Source organism: Heterocephalus glaber, unplaced genomic scaffold, assembly GCF_053883595.1.
Source record: "Heterocephalus glaber isolate CG9 unplaced genomic scaffold, H.glaber_assembly_v1.0 deba00001761, whole genome shotgun sequence".
NCBI lineage: Eukaryota > Metazoa > Chordata > Mammalia > Rodentia > Bathyergidae > Heterocephalus > Heterocephalus glaber.
This window is the reverse complement of record NW_028258458.1, coordinates 110,713-132,696: the sequence shown is the minus strand read 5'-3', so window position 1 is coordinate 132,696 and position 21,984 is coordinate 110,713. Positions and strand designations below refer to the sequence as shown.

General features: G+C 42.1%; 1 protein-coding gene across 7 annotated transcripts; it reads right to left on the bottom strand.

The window, feature by feature from the left end:
* Positions 1-19: 19 nt before the first annotated feature.
* On the bottom strand, positions 20-20,930 carry LOC101702633 (uncharacterized). 7 transcript variants are annotated; one of them, XM_087201815.1, is made up of 5 exons: positions 20,825-20,907; positions 20,316-20,424; positions 10,204-10,257; positions 8,996-9,114; positions 20-4,615 (listed from the first exon to the last, which is right to left on the bottom strand). In XM_087201815.1, exon 5 carries the CDS (start codon positions 4,592-4,594, stop codon positions 3,602-3,604), a length of 993 nt encoding a protein of 330 aa, XP_087057941.1. In that variant the 5' UTR covers positions 4,595-4,615; positions 8,996-9,114; positions 10,204-10,257; positions 20,316-20,424; positions 20,825-20,907; the 3' UTR covers positions 20-3,601. The 7 variants fall into 7 exon arrangements, with proteins under 7 accessions (XP_087057941.1, XP_087057937.1, XP_087057940.1 ...); XM_087201811.1 differs by lacking the exon at positions 10,204-10,257 and having other exon boundaries at positions 16,246-20,424; XM_087201814.1 differs by lacking the exon at positions 10,204-10,257 and having other exon boundaries at positions 20,177-20,424.
* Between the last annotated feature and the right edge of the window lie 1,054 nt (positions 20,931-21,984).

Here is a 21,984-nt window from a genome sequence, read left to right as displayed (position 1 = left end):
AATAACAAAAAAAACAAGATTTCAGAGGTGCATCCAAATTTATTACTAATTACATTACACATTATGGACTAAATGTAAAAGAAAAGGATTGTTACTCAGAAGTTTTCAAGTATTCAGATTTTTTTCATTTCCTGCTCGAGTATACATAAAAAGACACATCTGGGCTTAGGGGTGTAGCTCAGTAATAAAGAGCACATGCTTAGCATGAGCAAGCCCTAGGTTTGATCCCCAGCACCAAAAACCAAAAAGAAGAAGAAAAAACCAAGTGAATATGGCCAGATAAATATCTAACATAATTAAAGGAATAGAAAGCATATTAGAAATTTAATTTTTTTTTCAGTACTGGGGATTGAACGCAGAGCCTTGTGCATGATAGGCAAACGCTCTACTAGCGCTATTCCCCAGCAGAAAGGTTAGACTTTTCAAGACAAACCACAAACCTGGCTAAAATACATCTCAGTGGTAGAACACTTGGCTAATAGAAGCATCTGGTTCAGTCCCTAGTATGGCAAAAAAGGGGAAGGAAGATCACAAATCTGAATACTGCTGAGACTAACACAAGAAAAAGAATGCAAAAAGTAATCATTCCAAGGGTCGGGGATTTAGCTCAGTGGTTTCGCCACCTGCTGCGCAAGTGCAAGGACCTGAGTTCGATCCCCGGTACCAAAAAAAAAAAAAAGGAATCATTCCAGAATGCAAAAGATGCCCAAAGTAAATAATACAACCAGGAAATGTTAAAAATATAACAAAAAATATATATAAACTTTGCTGCACATGTGAAAATAAAAACATACCTAGAAAAATATAATCAAAACACTTTAAGATGCTGCAAGCCATAGTTGTTCTATAACCATAGAAGAAATTGAGCAAATTGCTTAAAATTATAGAAAAAGGATACCTATGCCAGTAAACACTCTAAATCCAGATAATTTAACCTGATAGTTATGAAATTAGGTACAACAGGAATACACCCCACTGCAGTATATCATATTAGCATAGTCTACATATATCTGAATACCATAATGGCCATTTTTAAAAATTGTTTTCATGGTGCTCGGGATAGAACTCAGGGCCCTGCACACATGCACTCTACACAGCCTTGATGCATTTTTTTTCTACTTTATCTTTTTAAAAATTTTTTTCATTGTACTGAAGCTTGAACCCAGGATCTCATGCACGTTTAGGCAAGTGTGCTATCAATGAACTACACCTTTAGTCCCTATTTTTCTTATGTAAGAAAAACTACATGCCAATGCTACTTAACTTTATCTACAAAAGTCTTTTATAACATACTAGCAAACATAATAAAGTTAAATATTAAAGATGGTCCACCTGGGAGTGGCGGTACATGCCTGGTAATCCCAGCAGTCTGGAAAGCTGAGGATCACAAAAAAAGGAAGGGAAAGGAACCTCATTTTCAGTCTCCATCATGTGAAGACACAATAAGGAGGCAGGCAGTTCCATGGCAAGAAGACAGCCCTCACCAAAACTCAACTATGTTCGTACTTCTGATATTACACATTCGAACTCCAGAAATGAGAGAAAATGAATTTCTGTGTATTTCAATTTTTTATATTAATTCAAAATAAAATTTTAAGCCATTTGGTATGTGGAATTTTGTTATGGCAGCCTAAGCAATGCTTGATAGATTTTGGTGTTGAGAAGTTGTGTTGCGGTAAAAAGAAATCCTAAAAATGTGAAAACAGATCTGAATAATAGACAATGGCTGGAAATGCTTTCAAGTGCACTCTAGAAATCAGGATATTAAGTGGTGTACAGGTGATTGGTCATTTGAGAATGAGGAACACAGAAAAGGTGAGTTAGCACAACCCTATAATCCAGCTACTCAACAGACTGAGGCACCAGGACTATAAGTGCAAGGCTGGCCTGGGCAATTTACCAAGTTTTTTTGTTTGTTTTGGTTTTTTTGGTACCAGGGATCGAACTCGGGTCCTTGCACTTGTGCAGCAGGTGGTGAAAGCACTGAGCTAAATCCCCAGCCCACCAAGATTCTTTTTCAAAATTAAAACAAAAGCTGGGCCTGCTATGCAAACCTGTAATCCCAGCACTGTGGGAGACTGGCTAGAGAACAAGCCCAGACAAGGCAATTTAGTGATAGTCTGTTTTAGACTAAAAATAAAAGTGTGGGACTGTAGCTAGCTCAGTGTGAAGGCAATGGGTTCAATCCAGAGTACCACAAAATGTTTAAAAAAAAAAAAAAAGACTAGTGATGTAGCTCAGTGTAGAGCACTTACTAGAATAGGTTCAATCCCTAGCATCAAAATGAAAGGATGGATGAGAGGGAGAGAGGGAGGGAAAGAGGGTGGGAGCAGAAAAAAACAATCTCAAGCAAAGACCTTGCCAGAATACAGCTGTATTAAAGCAATTTGTGACAGGTAGAAAAAAAATTTATGAGGTTTGTAATTAAAGTGTTAAAGGACCAGCTCAGCTCCACTTGACTACATGTAGTTAAATGTGAAAACAGAGACCAGAATCTAACAAAGAACTATTAAACTAAAAGGAACCAGAACTTGTAAATTTGGAAAAAATCACACTGCTCATATTCCAAAAACAAAGGCTGAACTGAAAAGAATACTAAGAGTGGCTGAAAAACCATTTGATAAACAGATCAAGGATAGGATCCAGGGCTGGGATATCAGCAATCTCAAAAGAGAAACTGAGGCCGGGGATTTAGCTCAGTGGCACCACACCTTCTTCCCAAGCCCAAGGTCCAGAGCTTGATCCCTGGTACCAAAAAAAAAGAAGAGGAACAGACTAAATTATACTAGCACAAGAATTTCCCTTTAGATCTAAAACAGACCTAGAGGGCAAAACAAGGTGGACTTCTTAGATGTTATAAGGAAACAGGGATAATCGGCTAGAAATATAGACTAGTCATTAAGAACAGACAGGGACCGTTTTCTTCTTGGCATGCTCAGCATGATCAGTGGGGTCAAGACACACCTGGAGGAGTGCCTTTAAACAGTCCACCTCCTCCTGTACCAACTGGGCTTTTGGAGAATTTTCACATGAATAGCCAGCCAGACTGGCAGCCACTAACCAACAAGGGGGGAGGACCAAATCAGTTATGTCACTCAGGCAGGTCCACCCTATGGCCTACAGGTTGCTTGTGTTATTTAATATTATCATAAAAATCTTTTAAATGAAATTTTGTTAAATATGTACACTGACCATATTATATATTTATATGTGCCGCAATCAGTGAGGCCAAGCAAGCCAAAAGGTTGAACACCCATGCGTAACATGTGTTAATGCTACCTTCACTAGGGGTCCAAGCACCAGTTGAGGTCGACCGGCAATAGTGACCTCATCTATGACCCCTAAAAGTGCTCAGACTCAGCTATGTGTGAAGCAGTTCAAGGGGGGCCGCAATGTAGCTCAGTAGTACAGTGCTTGCCTAGTATGTGTGAGGCCCTGGGGTTCATCCCCAGCACTACAAAAAGAAAAAAAAAGTTACAGAAGGGAACTTAGGTCAGGTGGCACCTAAGCCAGTGAGAGCCATTAAAACTCACACAAACCAGTTAAGACTAACTGATGATCTTTGGTGTCACTGTCATTATTTAGGGGTGGGTAAAGGGGACTAAATAGTAACACTGATACCCTCACATTTATAGGCCTTCTCCCCATGGTGAACACTTGCATGTTTGCTTAAGCGTGAGGAAACAGCAAACGCTTTCCCACATTCCTTACAGATGTAAGGTTTCTCTCCAGTATGCGTTCGCATGTGAATGTTAAGGGATGTGGAATATACAAACGCCTTCCCACAAATATTGCACACAAAGGGCTTTTCTCCACTGTGAATTTTCATATGTTTAGTACGGTGGGAGGCAGTAATAAAGGTTTTCCCACAATGGACACATTCAAAAGGCTTCTCACCTGTGTGTGTTCTTACATGGTGAATGAGGCCTGAGGTCCTAGTGAAGGCTTTCCCACACTGGTTACACTGAAAGGGCTTCTCTCCACTGTGAATGCGCACGTGGGTAGCAAGGCCTGAGTACTGAGTGAAGGCTTTCCCACAGTCCTTACATTCGTAGGGTTTGACTCCAGTGTGTGTCCTGATATGTTCATTAAGCTGAGTGGACCTCGAGAAGGCTTTCCCACATTCCTTACACACAAAGGGCTTCTCTCCACTGTGAACTCCTCGTAAGTGTTCAGTCAGGCCTGACCACCTCAAGAAGGCTTTCCCACATTCCACACATTTGTATGATTTTATTCCAGTGTGAATTTTCCTGTGATCGTTAAGGTATGTGTTATTTGTAAAGCACTTTCCACACTCTTTACACTGGAAGGGCTTTTCTCCAGTATGAACTTCCATATGTGCAGAAAGTTGAGTAAAAGTAGCAAAGCACTTCCCACATTCCTTACATTTTTGGGATTTCTCTCCAGAAGAAATTGTTACATATTGACTTAGGTGTGAGGAAAAGGCAAATGCTCTCCAACATTCCTCACATTCACACAGTGTTGCTTCAGTGTGGGTTTCCATGGGATTAGTAAGGCATGGAAAATACTGAAAGCCCTTTTCATATTCCTCCAATTTGTAGGGGTTTTCTCCATTGAACATTTGAAGATCCATAGCAAGGCTACACCTTCAACCCTAGAAAACATGAATTTTAAAAACATTATAAGCCAATCCATTCTGGGGCTCATCAACATTTTTGACACACTTTTTTTTTTTTGTACCAGGGATCGAACTCGGGACCTTGCGGTTGGGAGGCAGGTGGTGGAACCACTGAACTAAATCCCCGGCCCAATGTTTTTCACAATACCTATGTTGTGGAGTACTTAAAATTGAGGGTGACAGACTGCTCCCAAAGGTTATCTTGTTTTTTTGGTTTTTTTTGGTACCGGGGATCGAACTTGGGTCCTTGCGCTTGTGCAGTGAAAAGGTTATCTTTTATAAAGGTGAACTAAGAAGAGTCCCATTAGCACAGTGCCTGCCTTGCAAGGGCAAGGTCGTGAGTTCGATCCCTGGCACCAAAAAAATAAGAAGAGCCCCATTAGGCATATGATGAAGGTATGGAACACAGTCTATAACCAGACACCATACTTTGCCATCTATACCCACAAAAAACAGGTCAGGCATCTCAGAATTCAAGGTAAGCCGCTGAAAGATGTTGGTTATGTTGTGACACACCTTTACCTCTTGGTCTATTCCTCATAGATTATCCTGTAACTAAAGAATGTTGACAGCAATGTTTAGTCAACTGCACATCAGTTTCATCTATTCCATTAGGACTAGAGTCTCACAGGCTTGTATAATAAACCATGTTTCCTGTACCCATTAAGCAGTATTTTATTTTTTTAAGCAGGATTTTAAGAGGACAATGAAAGGTGCTGGTTGGCAGTTATGTGATGCTGTTAAACTGGTGCCACTAATGCCAGCACCTTTGACCATGGGTTATCCTATTAACATAAGACTAAATACAGTAGTCCTCTATATTCAGTTTTACTTGCCACAGTTTCTATTACCTGTGGTTAACTAGTCTCTGAAAAATGAAGTAGAGGGCCAGGGATTTAGCTCAATGGTTCCGCCACCTGCCTCATAAGCAGAAGGACCTGAGTTCGATCTCAGATACCAAAAAAAAAAAAAAAAAAAAGGAAGTAGAGAGGGCTGGGATATAGTTCAGTGATAAATCACTTGCCTAGCATGCACAACAACTTGAGTTCCAACCCTAACACTGAAAAAATAAATGGTGACTATAAGACAATGATATTTTGAGAAAGACCACATTTACATAAAAAATAATATATAGAGAGTTCTGTACTATCTTCAATTTTAGGTTTCGATTGGCCATCATGGAAAGTATTCCAGTGGAAAAGACTACTGTATTTCCATTTTGCCCAAAAACCTTCAGATGGAAGCAGGTACCTAATGAAAGAACAATGGGAATGTTTAGTGTGACCACTGCATATAAAGGTATGGTTTCATTAAGGAAAACATGGCCTAAGTCAGCAAAGAAAACTATGTAAGGTCTAGTGCTATTGATTTGGGGGCCCAACTAAAGGGACCGATTAATAAAAGGGAAATGTATTTTCAGAATGTAGTACTGTGTTGAACCAAGAGAAAACAGACATTATGGTGGTAATGGTGTCACATGCAAGGGTGCGGTGGTAAGCTGGAGGACATAATACGAGGCTTCAATCAGTGGGTGGTCTTCTGAGGGAGTTAAGGAGTGGAGGTAGATGCTTCTTGAGGAAAGCATTAATTTTCATTATTTTTAGTAACATCTACCAGATGGGAGGCATATATCTTAGGAGAGAGTAAAGAATATACCTGGGTCATGGGCTAAGCAGACTGTGACCTGGGGAAAAAAAACATACCGTGTAATCCTAGCTACTTAGAAGGCTGAGGCTGTAGGATCACAAGGTTGAGTCCAGGCTAGCAAATTAGCAAGGCCTATCTCTAAAGGCTAGGAATGCAGGATGTAGGCTCAGTGACAGAGCACCCTTGAGTTTGATTCCCAATATATTAACACACATGAGCTGGGCATGGTGGTGTACACCTATAATCCTAACACTCTGGAGGCTGAGGCAAGAGTATCACTTCAATTTTGAGGCCAGCCTGGGCTACAGAGTGAGTTCAAGGCCAGACTGAACTGCATAGTGAGACCCCACCTCAAACACAAACACTCAAACACACACACACACACACACACACAAAGGGGAGGGATTGAGGAAGTAGCTCAGTGGCAAAGCACTTTCCTAGTAAGTATGAGGCCCCTAGGTTCAATCCCCAATATTACAAAAGAGAAAAACAAATATTACATGTACAATCTGTACACATACTATTCAGGGAAGCAGTCTATGGCATCATTAGAGACAGGTTTCAGTGAAAAGGTATAGCTGTCATCATCAGTAGAAACTTCATTTCTAACTATGAGGTCCTCAGATGGCACAGCCTCATATCCAGTCATAAGCTTTTAAGAGAGGCTGAACTCACGTGGGATGTGGGACTTGGGTACCTTTCCAAGAAGGCATCCATTCATGCTGATGTGGGTATCCGGGTTACAAATGAATGCAAATATGCAGCACAGTGTCACCAAGACCAACACTCAAGTAGTGTGTAGCTGTATATCACAGAAAGTTTTGTTTTTGGCGGAAGGTTAAGTTGAAATAAGTCTCATGTCAAATGAATGTCTGCTTGTCCTGTGGAATAATGTATAGTTAACAAGTGCCAAAGTAGGATGTGCCCACTCTGTCCACCAGCCCTTATGTGAAGTGGGTAAGATGGAAAATTTATAGAAATAGGAGTCACGTGTGGTAGTACACACCTGGAATCCCAGCCCTCTAAGAAGTTGAGGCAGAAAGACTGCAAGGTCTAGAACAGTCTGGGGAAATTAGCAACTTAGTGAAATCCTGTCTTAAGAGAGAATAAAAGGGCTAAGGATGTAGCTAAGTGTGAAGGCCCCAGTACCACAAAACCAAAATAAAAACAAACAGGTTAAAGATTGGGACAAGATACTGCATTTGGGATTTATCTGTTGTAGTGGAATTTGAAAACCTGAGAAAATGATTATGACTGTGAAACAGTTACCAGGGACCTATCAGAAACATGAAAGTTCTACTGAATGTCTCTTCCAAGGGTTCTACGGTTTATTTTCTCAAAAGTAAAACAGCATGCAGTAACTCTGAAGAGAATGGGGAGTGTTCCTTTAAGGCCTTGTATTGTGGCTGTAGTATGTGTAGGGGCATTTGCAGGTTTTTATTTTTCTTTTAACTCCCCCCACCCCCAGCAATGGGTATTTCACTAAGAGCCTCTCGTATGCTGGGCAAACTCTACCACTGAGCTACAGCCTCACCTTGCATATGCAATTTTGATTCCTATTTTGTGCGAACCAAGAAATCACAGAGGTTTTGGTTGATTTTGATCTGTTTTTTACCTGAAGAAGAAAATCCTTTGCCATTGCTCACTAGTTCATCGTATGTGTAAAAATAGGACAACTAGCTGTCCACAGCATCCAATGTTAAAGATGTCCATCTGTCTCAAGTTTTGCCAAGTGTGTTGCTTCCTACATCCTGCCCTTTATTAGGTACATCCTGACTAGGATACAAAAAGCAGCAACATGACAGAGCTCCATCACCTGTATGATGGTTAGTGGTGATATCTGACAGTCCACAAACTCCCACTGTCTTTCACACAGTCGGTCCCAAGAAGCTCTTTAGATACCCACTGGGTCTGGGAGAGGGGTGATCTCACATACCCTGATCTGTCAACGGACAGAGGACAGGAGAAGGTAGAATATATCAGAGGGCCCGGATTTGATTCCATACTGTTAGGACACTGCCTTGGTACCCATGTCAAGCTTGTGAGGCATTTTTGATCCAAAGTAAAGTGAAAAGCTCAGTATGGATGGTCTCAGGCTCAGCATCTGTCAGAGCATGTTTCCTGCATAGCCCACTAGGTGGCCTACCAACTGTTCTTTTAATGATGTATGCCAAAAGGCTCAAAGGAGCAATTATCATTCTTATTTCTTATTATTTCTTTCTTTGTGTGTGTGCATGTGTGTGTGTGTGTGTTAGTAGGGGATTGAACCTTTGCACTGAGCTACATCCCCAGCTTTTAAAAATTTGTAATTTTGAGATAGGGTCTGGATATACAGCTGCATTGCATAGGCTGGGCTTGAACTTTGAATCCTCCTAGCTTAGCCTCCTTGAGTCCTGGGATTACATGGGTGCACCACCACACTTGACAGAAAAGGGGCAATTTCTTCCACCAGCAGCTTGGGGTAAATAAAGGTCAAAATGAGGGGTACAGAGACTCCAGGACTTGACAAGATGTTGCTAAACCCTCTGTATGACTGAGTGTCTGAAGACTCTAATTGGAGTGGCTGATTTTAACTAGTAAGTAAAACTTCTAAATGAAAGATATGCTCACACTAGAACCAAAGGACTAAAAGATGGTTGACTTATCTGTTAATATTAAGTGTCCCAAATGAATACCATAGAGGAGGATATTGTCAAGGTCATGCCATACCTGTAGTTCTGGACAAAGTTGGACAGACTGTGTGATGAAAACTTGCTGAGGCACCCCACAGGCAGCCTTGAAAAACTGCAGTGTATCTGCTGAGGTGGAGGCACACAGCAGCTGAGAGGCTGTTGAAAAAGGCACAGAAAGGAACATGTTAGTCAATATATAAGAGCAAAATATTTACCAGTTGTTGACTGAACAGAATCACAAATTTTCATAATACTAAATATTGGGCATGGGGGTCTTCACTGTCAGAACTACAGCTTTAATATTATAGTAATCCACTAGAAGACTCTATGTCAGACTCTATCTGATCTATCCATCAAATCTCCCTACATTATTTTTAAATTTAACAGTAGGCAACAATGGAAAAAGGAGTGAGGATAATCACCCTTTATTTGTTATCTTTGAGAAGTTCAATTTTAATCCCTGAAGGTCCTATTTTCATTTGCATTGACCCTTATTTACATTTTAATGAGAGTCCATGTTGTTTCATGTGTCCATTATAAATACCAAAAATTTAATGTAATGTAATGTTAATTTACCATTTATTGTATCACAATATCTACATTCAGTAAGGAATATTTTCAGGCTATGGGTATAATGACAATGAGAAAGTTATAAATCTATACATTAAATATGGGGCATATTTAATTTCACCCATTTTATTAGTATGGTTTTTTGAGGCAGGATCTCCCTTTGTGGTTCAGGCTGGCTCTGAACTCACTATGTAGCCCAGGCTGGCCTCGAACTCGAGGCAATCCTCCTGCCTCAGCCTCCTGAGTGCTGGGATTACAGGTGTATACCACCACACCTGGCTCTATTAGTTACTATTTTAAGACTATAGAAGGCATAGTATTTAAATTTGGTGAGATATCTAAGTATAACTGTAATTCAGGTTCCTAATCAAGTTCCATAAATTTTTCTCAATTTTTTTCAATCTCTTTTAAATAATACTGAAGTTGCTAGATCCTATATTATACAGGCAAAAAAAAATTTAGTGTCCCTTAAGTTTTGTTGTGTAACAAAAACCTGTATAAATTTTGGATTTTGAATTAGATCAAAGTATAAAATTTTGTTTTGTTAGTTGTTTACATATGAAAATTCATCACATATTTACTTAATACTATTTATATTAAAATACAGAGATATACACATGACTTGTGACTTTAGTTGTGCTGTTGTGGCAGCCTGAATAGATTCAAAATGTTTACCTTTCATGGTCATTTTGACTTTGGGGAAGAGCCAGAAGTTGCACGGTGCCAGATCTGGTGAATAAGGTGGATGGGGCACACCATCACGTTTTTGCGAGCCTGCCTTTCCATTTGATGGCACTTAGCAGCAGCATTAACTGTATTATTCATCACATCTTGTAAAGATACTCAAAAAAAACTTCCAGAACTGCTCCAGAAAGTGGCAAGAATGATGGGATAAGTGTGTTCAAAGCAAAAGGGAGAATTCTGAGGGAGATTAATGGCAATGCACACATTCTGACCACAGCACATCATCTATTTAACCACACTGTACTATTTTGGGGTTTTTTTTTTTGGTACTGGGGATAGAACTCGAGATCTTGTGCTTTCGAGGCAGGCAGCAGAACCACTGAGCTAAATCCCCGGCCCCCACATTGTACTGTTTTAAATTAGTACCTTGTTTGATCTAGAAGCTGTTTTAAATTAGTACCTCACCTATCAGTACTGTTATGTTTGCGTGACATGGTATTCCTCTGTATTTTAAAATGCCTTTATTTTATCCTTTGGGTTCACAGCCACTTAAAGTGGCAGTCTCTTTCTTCCTTTTCCACTTTTTTCCCCTTTTCCTTCAGGCTTTTAGGTACCTAAACTACAAGCATTTAGTTTCTATCCTTGGCTGATAAGAAAAGAAAGACAGGCCTCCTATCACTAGAGAGACTTTCAAGCCAGTGTCACTACAAAAATTGAAAAGAAAAAAAAAAAAGGGACAAAAAGGTAAGGAGATGGTGGATGTAGCTCAGTAACAGAACATTGCTTAGAATGTGTAAGACTCTGCATTCCATCCCTAACACCATGTCCAAAAAAAAGGAATAGAGAAAAGACAAGGTGACTAACAGGTGCCTTGTGGCAACCTCTCCTTGGGATGGTCCACTGACTTCAAGATAGGCATTCACTCCCTTCACTCCCTTTTTGAATTCTAACATGAAGATTTTTTTTTTTTTGGTACGGGGGCTCAAACTCAGGACCCTGTGCTTGTGAGGCAGGCAGCAGCACCACTGAGCTAAGTCCCTGGCTCATGAAGAATTCTTTTTTTTTTTTTGGTACCAGGGATCAAACTTGGATCCTTGCACTTGTAAGGCAGGCAGGAGATCACAAAGAATTCTTTAAAATACTTTCCATCTTTAGACACTAAAATTTTGTCTGTGTCTGAATGTTGGACCGACAAGGTCCTGGTGGTCCTGAGCAAGGTCTCTCGAGTCCAAAGCAACCTCAAGGGGCTGAGGTCCACATCCCAGAGAGCAGCAGTATTCTGGACATGTATTTTTGCTGCTACTTATGCTTCTAGGAACAACACCATCCAACACCTCAAAAAATGCTTCACCTGCATTTATGACAATCACAGCACTGACTCTAATCAACGAAGCCCTTTCACTGCAGTCACCTCCATCAGAGCAGTCCCTGCAACCAGCTGGTCTGATCAGACACTTGTCATCCACTTATCAAAATGAAAGCTGGAAAACCTTACTGAAAATTCAGTCACCTGCCAATGGGGACATAATCTTCTGAAAGAATGGCGTCTGGGGGCCAGGGATTTAGCTCAGTGGTTTCACCGCCTGCTGCGCAAGTGCAAGGACCCAAGTTCGATCCCTGGTACCCAAAAAAACAACAACAACAAGAATGGCGTCTGCCTCAGAAAAAGGTTGCTATGAATCAGAGAGCCCTACAGTACTATCTCCCCACAACCAAAACATACAGGTCCAAGAACTGATGAGCTAATGTAGAAATGGATCTGGTGACAATAATTTTGCATCTGATCTCAGTAACTAAGAGTACTGCAGATTTGGAGATCCCAGTCCCTAATGGGGAGGCTACAATTATGTTCCCAATACACTGGAATGCAAGACAGCTACCTGGACGTTTTGGACCCCTTACACTATTAAATTAAGAAGTGGGGAAGGGGGCAGTTAATCTACTGGCCAGGGTGACAGAACTACCAAAGGGAAACTGGAGTACTACTATATAATGGAAGCAAGGGGGACCAAGTATAGCAGCCACTTGTTACACCTAAGCTGTAAGGTAAAGATTAATGGAAATTTACAACTGAAAAAGGGCAGGACCATGAACAAAGGAATGGGACATGAAGGTCTGAGTCACTCAATTGAGGCAGAGAACCCACAGCAGCTAAGGGTGTGGTTGAGGGAGAGAGAAATATGGAATTGCTCACTGACAGAGAAAACCTTTCATATATGGCAAACCTACAAAGTCTATTATGGAAAAAAGAATTGTGGTAGTTTTGTGTTTTTTACTGTATTATAAGCGTTTGTTTTTTATCCAAGTGTTTATTCACATACACTAACCATTTGTTTCTGTTTTCTTCCCGTTTCTATTTTCTTTTGGGACAAGGTCTCACTATGTAGTTCAGGCTGGCCTTGAACTAATTATGTAGGGTAGTCCAGGCTGACCTCAAACTCACACATCCTTCCTGGCTTGGGGTCTGGAGTGCTGGGATTACAGGCGTGTGACACCACACCTAGCCCCATTTCTATTTTTTTAACAAGGGATAAATTTACAATTTCGTCTGTAGCTAACTGGATATTCATTGAGAATGTATTACATTTAAGTAAGATTAATATGGCCTGTGAAGGGGTAATATGTTTCTTCTCACTTAGGGTAAGAACTGCTTTCCTTGAATCTTACTAGGTTGAAATAACAGGCTGGTCGATTACTATAAGGAAATTCACATGTGTGTAGATAGTATAGGTGCATGGTGAGCAGCCAAAGTGTGACTGTGCCACTTATTAATTTATTCAGTTTGGCTTCACTATCTGCTATAGAATAAAGGAAAGGATCTTTTAAGCATTCATCTTTTGCATAAGACACTGTCAGCTCTGTCGGGTGGGAGAGCACTTGATGGACAACTGCTAAGTGGAGTGGGGTGAGGACAAGCTGCATTAACAGGTCCACCCCATCTGAGCAGAATGCACAGCCCGTAGGTGATCTCAAAGGCCTGACCCACTGCCCCCTCCCCTGGCCGCCCTAACATGGACACTGAACACTCAAAGGACTTCCACTAGCAGAGGCGCCCTCTGCACACACAGCAACCAGCCTGATGGCTTCTTTCTCTTGCCTTCCCAACAGACACTGCATTCTACAATGCAGGCAGCATCTGCGTACAACTTCCTCTGCAGTCCCACAATGAGCCTGTGCCCTGTGGGCTGGTTCCCCACACCCCTCCTGGTGGGAGCACGGAGCATCCCAGCCCTACTCAACCCACGCCCCAAACTGACTCCATGTCCCTGCCCACTGGCGTCAGATCCTGTGTACCCTGGGTGTCTGTCACAGTTCTCTTGAGGCAGATGCACAAGCTCTGTGGTAACAGCTGCGCAAACTCCCTCTGCGCGCGGCCCACACTGAGCTGCCCTACACGCTGGCTTAGAGCATCCATCCATCACACTGGATTCCTGACCAGAGACCAGGTGAGGCCCAGAGGAGCCCAGCAGCAGCCCCACCATGCAGTGAGCTGCAACTCCACGTGGCTGACACCCTAATGTGAGCTCAGAGGTCTCCACCATTGCATGTTCACGTCTGGGTGGTTCTGTTCCTTCCACTCTATGCAAGACCTTTGATTTGTTTCTAGACAAGAGAATATGGCAAATGTGACACGGTTCTGCAGGTGTAAATAAGGTCTCAAATCAGTTGCTTTTGAATTCATCAAGAAGGACATAGGCCTCTCTTGATCAGGTAAAGTATTTTCTTTCTTTCTTTCTTTCTTTCTTTCTTTCATTTTTTCTTTATTGGGGTTTTTTTTTTTGGTACCAAGGATCAAACTCAGGACCTTGTGCTTGCAAGGCATGTGCTGGCTCCACTGAGCTAAATCACCAGCCTCTTTATTGGTTTTTTGAGACAGGCTCTTATTGTGTAGTTCAGGCTGGCCTTAACTCACTATGTAGCCCAGGCTGCTCTCAAACTCACGGTGATCCTCTTGCCTCAGCCTCCTAAGCGCTGGGATTGCAGGTGTGCACCATGCCTGGCTAGTTATTTATTTTTAAATCTTATTTTCTTTTTCTTTTATCTTTTGTAACACTGAGAATTTTAGCACTGAAATACATAAAATTTTGTACCATACAGGTCACATTACCATCTATTATCTTGTAGCTGTCTTATATATTATATCTACATAATCTGAAATAATTAGATGTTATAAATTCAGCAATCATTATATGTCATAAGGAACCAAGTGTACAATATAATGGATTAGTACAATATACAAAACATTTGCCATTTCTGTTGCTTTCCCATTATTCCTAATATTCAAGTTTATAATATCTTGTTCAAGAGTAAAACTAATAACTTATTTAAAGGAGGTCTTGAGATCCTCAGGCAAAGACTCTTAGTAGTATTACATCATCTGATAGTTTCTTTTTCTCTCTTTTTTTTTTTTGGTTATACTGGAAATTGAAACCAGGGTCTTCACTCTAAGCTATATCCTCAACATTTTCTTGTATTTTTCATTCTGAAACAGGGTCCTACTAAGTCACACTAACTTGCTCATACTGGGCTTAAGGTTGTCATTCTCCTTCCTCAGCTTCCCAGAGTGCTGGGATTACAGGCATGCACCATCATGCCTAGCTTTTATTTTTGGGGGGTGGGGTGGGGTGGGGATGGGACCTAGGGCCTTGTACACACTAGGCAAGCACTTGAGCACTGAGCTAGACACCCAGGTTGATGGAAATCTTTTAAAGAGGCCTCTGTAAGGCGCAGATACTCCTTTTGCCAGCTTCATGAATCAGCCATGTGGGTGGAACTACAGCTACCTTCTAGGAGCTGTGGCAGGCATCTAACTGCAAAAACAAGTTCTACAGCTGTATGGAAATGCATTTTGCCAACTACAAGAGTAAGTGGAGAGATAGCATCTTCCCTAGTTAAGCGTCTCTGAAAGCCAGATTAGAATGCAGCCCAACCAATACCTTGACTGTATCTTGCTGAGAAACTGAGCAGAGCATCTACCTACTGTGTTTTTGGACTTTTCACTCAAAAGAAGTAGGGGGTAAAAAGTATATGTTGTTGGGCTGGGAGAGTAGCTCTATGATAGAAAGTGTGCTTAACATACAAGAGGTCCTAGGTTCAATCCCCAGGAAAATAAAAGAGGGGATGAAGAGGGGCTATCTTGTTTTAAGCCTCTAAATTTATTATAATTTTTAGGAAACAACAGATTAACAACTATACTCTTTAAAAAAGAGAGAAAAAGAGGCCAGGCATAGTGTTTCACACCTGTAATCCCAGTACTTGAGAGGCTGAGGCAGGAGAATCACCAGAAGTTCAAAGCCAGCCTCAGCTATGTAGTGAGTTCAAGGCCAACCCAAATTACGAGACCCTGTCTCAAAAAAACAAACAAACAAAAACTACAAAACTACACTCTAAGGAGGTCTGAATTCCTCCCTTGTGAAGAACCAGGCATTTTTATTCATTGGGCTTGGTTCACTCAACAATATATTAGTGCAGTTACTTCTGATTTATTTCTTAATAATACAGAGCAGTGCTGGCGAACCCATTAGATACAAGTGCCCAAACTACAACCCAAAACCCACTTATTTATTGCAAAATGCCAACACTGCACTTAAACCTGACACTGAGGTTTTAGTTTAGAAAAAACAACTCACACATGAACATTTTTTTTTTTGGGTACCAGGGATTGAACTCGGCATTTGCGAGGCAGGCGGCAGAACCCCTGAACTAAATCCCTGGCCCAAACATCTTTTATCTTAAAATAAAAACAATACTCATGCCATAGGCTCACCACCACTGCCACGGAGTATTCCAATTTATCCATTTTTCTTGGATCTGCCTTTGGGGGTTTTTTTCCAACTCACCCCCACCCCCCACCCCCATGACCTCGAGATGTACTCCAGGAAACACATGAACTCACTGTATAGCCTAGGCTGGACTTGCAATTCTCATGGCTCAGCCTCTCAATTGCTGGGATCATAGGTGTGTACTACTATACCTGGCATCCCACAATAATGACCACAGTCTAGGTAACCACAATTGTGCCATAAAACTTACCCATTAAGCCAGGTATGGTGGCACACATTTGTAATCCCAGCACACTGGTAGGCTGAAGCAGGAAGATTGCAAGTTTGAGCCTAATTTGGGCTATTTAGCAATTTAGTGAGAGAACCTGTGTCAAAAAAATTTTTTTTAAGAAAAAAAGCTGGACATGTAGCTCGGTGTCAAGGCTTGAAGTTCAATCCCTAGTACCAAACAAAAGAAAACACAAACCAGTAAAACCACTTATCCATTATAAGCTTCTACTTTGACTCCATGAATTCCCTCTCACCTTTCCTAAACTTCCTTCTCACTCTGGAAATGAATTCAATTTAAGATGAAAATAGATTCAAATCAGTTCCCTGCCTAACACATTTCAGGAGGTTCCTTTGGCCTCAGTCTATAATGCAGAAGTTGTTCTCACCTGTGCTAACCCCCTCTCCAGTCTACCTCCCATCATTCTCTCCTTTCTGGGTTACTCTACTTCAGCCAATCCCTGCCCACAGTCCAAGAAACACCCAAAGTCTCAGCTGGGGCACGATGGTGGAAGTATATAATCCAAGCATTCAGGAAGCTGGGCCAGGAGGATCACTAGTTCAATGACAGCCTAGGCTACAAAGTGAGTTCCACATCAGCCTAGACTACACATCAAGTCTTTCTCAATAAACAAAAACAAAAGAAACATACTGTCTCAAACGTTTTAGGATTTTGCTCAGAAGTCACCTTAAACTGAAATGCTCTATTCTACCTAACACCCCCTTACCCTAGTTAAAAGACCTAAATGGCACGCTTTTGTTCTTAGTTTCAACACTTCACTGTATGTCCTAGTCCCTCTTAGAAACCCATGCTTTCGTGTGTGCATTTGTTACTAGAGACTGAACGCATGGGCTCTGGCATGTTGGGCCTGCATTGCACTAGTGAGCTACATGCCAAGCCCTTTTAAAACTTTTATTTTGAACAAGACCTCAGTAAATTGTCCAGGCTGGTCTCAAATTTTCAATCCTTCTGACTCAGATTCCCTAGTACAGTAGCTAGGACTATAGGTGTGTGCCACCACCCTCAGCTTTATTAATGTGTTTCTCAATCCATATGACAAACTTGCCAATATTCATTTAAAATCTTACCAGACAGGCTGTAAGTCCTATGGTAGGAGTGCTATGTCTATTTCTTATTCTATTTTGTATCTGCAGATGGACTGAACCAGGGCTTCCCCCATGCTAGGCAAGTGGTCTACCACTGAGCAACACCCCCAGCCTAACTCTATCTGAATGATCACTGCTCCCATGACCCTGGCTGAGAGCCCAGCAGTGACACACTGAATTTTAAAAATTCAGATACTGGTAGACTGTCAGAAAATAAAATTCCCCACAAAAATGTTACAGAATAGCAAATCACAAATACTAAGCATGCAAAAATGGAATTACAAAAATTGATTAACACTCATAAAATATCTGCCCAAGTACTACACCAAAGCAGTATTTCTGAAAATATATTCGAGTACTGTTACTCACCATGGAAATGGACAAGGTACTTATTTTCCTTTTCAAAATAACTGCCTTGTAGTGAAAACTAAAATCTATTCCTTTTTTTCTCCTGAAGAATTTCTCTCCTGAAGAATTTCTAAACAAGTTTTGTTTTTTTGTTTTGCTTTGCTTTGTTTTGAGTCAGAGTCTTGCTATGTAGTCCAGGCTGGCCTTGAACTCACTATACAGCCCTGGCTGGCCTCAAACTCTCATCGATCCTCCTGATTCGGCCTGCTGAGTGCTGGGATCACAGGCGTGCACCACCATGCCCAGCCCTAAACAAGTTTTTTAAAATGTTGATTCAGGGCCAGGGATTTAGCTCAGTGGTTCTGGCACCTACCTCACAAGCACAGGTTCCCAAGTTCGATCCCTGGTACCCCCACAAAAAAAATGTTGATTCAGAAACTGCTATATAGGTGTAAGACTCAAGGAAAGAAAAACATTTAATGTACAGTAACATTAAACATACATTTGCCCTCTGACCTAGAACACACATCATGAAAATCTTCCTCTGAAAATGCACCTCCACAACTGAGAAAAAATACATAGGGAAGTTTATTCACTGCACATTACTTATGGATGATGACAAGATATTCCTCCTGCTGAAGTCTCAAGTTACAAGTTACTTTTTTTTTTTTTGAGACAGGGTCTTGATTTATTGCTCGGGCTGGCCTTAAACTATGTAGCCCAGGCTGGCCTCGAACTCAAACTCACAGCTACCCTCCTGCCTCAGCCTCCCAAGTGCTGGGATTATAAGCACGCACCACCACACTCAGCCAAGTTACTTTCTTATGCAAAAAAATAAAAAAAATTAAGAGTACAAGCCAGACATGGTGGTGCATGCTTGTAAGCCCAGCTACTCAGGAGGCTGAGACAGAAGGACAGCAAATTCCAAGCCAGCCTGGGCTATTTAGTGCGACCCTATCTCAAAAAATTTTTAAGGGCTAGGGATGTAGCTTAGTGATAAAGCCTTTGCCTAGCATGCACAAGATCCTGGGTTCCATCCCCTGTACCACTAAAAACAGAAAAGAGAGCCAAGGGATTTAGCTCAGTAGCACCATGTCTACCTCACAAGAGCAAGGTCCTGTGTTCCATCCCCAGCCCCGCAAAAAAAAAAAAAAAAAAAGCTGTGCTGATTAATGCCTTCAACATATATCAAAATTACACAGTATCACTCACAGAAGAACATATTAATGAGTCCCTTCCCAATAAGGCACAATTGGAAGAAGGGACATATTAATGAGTGCCTTTCTAATAAGATACAATTGGAAATGCACATTACCTACAAACTACTCTGAAAATATTCTAAGTCTACTGACTAGACACTGAAATGTCACTCGCAGCCTGAGGATTTAGCTCAGCGGTACACCACCTGCCGGCAAGCTTGATTCCTGGTAATGCAAAGAAAAAAAAAAGTACAATCTAGAAACCTTGAATGGATCTTAGATCCAAAAGGCCTACTTTTGATACAATGTGGAGAATTCTGAATTTTTTAGAGTGAAAGATAATACTGTTTTCAATTTTCTTTTCCTCACCGTCTCCCTCTCTCTCTGGATTTTATAAAACAGTCTCACCACATAGTACAAACTAACCTGGAACTCACAGTGATCCTCCTGCTTCAGCCTCCCCAGCACTAGGATTACAGACATGCACCAGCACACTTAGGCTTGTTTTTAATTTTCTTGATTGAAATATTTTGCTTTTTTGTTTTGTTTTGTTTTTTTGTACCAGGGATTGAACTCAGGGCCTTGTGCTTGAGAGGCAGGGGATGGCACCACTGAGCTAAATCCCCGGCCCAAGACAATGTTCTTATCCATAAGACACACATTACTAAGTCATTAAAGGCCAAGTACCATTTATTTATTTATTTATTTATTTATTTTTTGTACCGGGGATTGAACTCGGGTCCTTGCGCTTGCAAGGCAAGCACTGGAACCACTGAGCTAAACCCCCAGCCCAGTACCATTTATTTTTAATTTACTTATTAACAAATAATTCACACTACCATGTATTTATTTGGGAGAGAGCAAACACACACATTATATGTGAGTGAAGTTACCACAATGGGTATTAGATGTTAAATTTACCAGTATGTTTAAGATTTTCAAAAGAGAAATTTGGGGAGAAGTACACTTAACCTAACAGTAATGTTAAGGATTAATCCATGATTATAGTGCTGGAATAAGGCCTTCATCCTTTCTCCCTGAGGCCCGTTTTTAAGAGCTAAGGAAACGTATTGACCAAGAAAACAGAACAGCTGGGAGGCCTTAGTTTTCTGAGACTCTGGTCTACAAAATTTTATAGTCACATACAGAAAAATCCACATTCTATACTTTCAAAAACGTCTTTTTCAGTTTTTGTTTGGGTTTGGTTTGTTTGTTCTGGTTTTCTGAGACAGGGCCTTAAACTATGCAGCCCAAACTGGCCTTGAACTTGCAGTGATCCTCTTGCCTCAGCCTCCCGAGTGCTGGGATTACAGATGTGCACCGCCATGCCTGGCTTCAGATTTTTTTGTTTTTTGTTTTTGCAGTCTCGCTATGTAGTCCAGGCTGGCCTTGAACTTACTGTGTAGCCCAGGCTGACCTCGAACTTACAGCAATCCTTCTGGCTCAGCCTTCTGAGGGGTAGGATAACAGGCGTGCGTCACCACGCTCTGCTGAAAGTCTTTTTCTTTCTAAAATGGTCAAAATAAAGACCCAACAAGACAAAGACAAAATTTCAGGTGAAACATTCGTTTCTTTAAAAACAAAGAAGAGAGTGTATTTATTTGAAACAGGGTCTCTCTAGGTCTCCAAGGGTGGACTCGTATTTTCGATCAGCCCGCCTCAGCCTCTGTGAAGCGGGGAAACAGCGGGCTCAGCACCCCCAGGCCAAGCCCAGCGCACCCCAAGCCCCGCTCCTCCCCGCACCGACGCCCGCGGCCTCTCCAGCCACCCGAGCCCACAGGACCCGCGGCACCGGCCAACCCAGCCCAGCCCGCCAGGTCGCTCCCTGGAGCCGCGGAGGCGCCCGGGCCAAACACGCCCTTTCACATCCCCTCTGCCCCCAGGCCGTCCCCAGGCCGCGGAACTCACAAAAGCCGGAGTGGCCCGCACGACTCGGAAGGTAACAAGTCTCAGGCTCGCCGAGGCAGGGCCGGAAGAGAGCGCCGGCCGCCGACGTCACTTCCGCTCGCGGCTGGGCCAGCGAGGGGTGGGGGTGGGGAGGGGTGGGGTGGGGTGGGGTGGGGTGGGGCGGGGCGGGGCGCTCTGCGGCCGGGGAGGCAGAGGTGGCTGGGGTGATCCGAGTGGCGGCGCTTGGAGCTCCTAGTAGGGAACCTGGTTTCCTCCAGCGGGAATGCTGCTGGGTTCTTCCAAGGGCTAGGAACAGGGGCAGGTGAACGAAAAGGACAGAGGCCAAAACTGAGGCTGGCGGATCGGAGTCCAGACGTGGGTACGGGTTGGAGGTGCAATCAGGCCTGTTGCCGGGTTTCGATTGCAAGGCTCTAGCTGGAACCTCACCGACAGGATGCTCATCCAAAAAATTTTTTTTGAGGCAGGGTCTCTGTATGTACTTTAGGCAGGTCTCCAGTTCACTATGTAACTCAGGCGGGCCTCGAACTCGTGGAGAGCCACCTGCCTCAGCCTCCCGAGTGCTGGTATGACAGGCATGCACCACCACGCTAGGCTTCATGCAAATTTTTTTCTATCCGCTTCCTAGATCCCTTATTCTGCTCACCTAAAGAACTGAGTAAAGAATGTATGACTCTCGCCCCAAGAATGCACTCTCTGGGTCTCTGGATGGTGTTGGAATCACTATTTTCAGTTTTTTACAACCGTTGTGTATAGTTCCAACATTCCCTTCTCCTTACTTTTCCTTCCAGGTTGAAAAGCCGATAGGAATTTGAGGGAGTAGAAGATTGTAACTTTGGAGAATCACTGAAATAATCCTAAATCCCACCCAACAGTGGGATTTAGGATTCACCTATTAGCAACCCAACTGCTAATAGGTGAATCCCATTGGCAACAAAAAGGTTAAAACCCTAAACAGCAGAACTCTGGTTAAAGCCACCACTTTAATATTATCCAGAGCAAGCTGTCACAAGCCAGCATCACTGACCCAAGCATAACAAGACCCCTTCTGTAATCTCCCATTCTTCCTAATGAGTTCTGACCTATCTTCTCTAAAAGATAGTGTGCATAGACTTCCTGATCTACAGCTACAAAACCTGTAAGCCCAAGAAAATGGTCTTCTC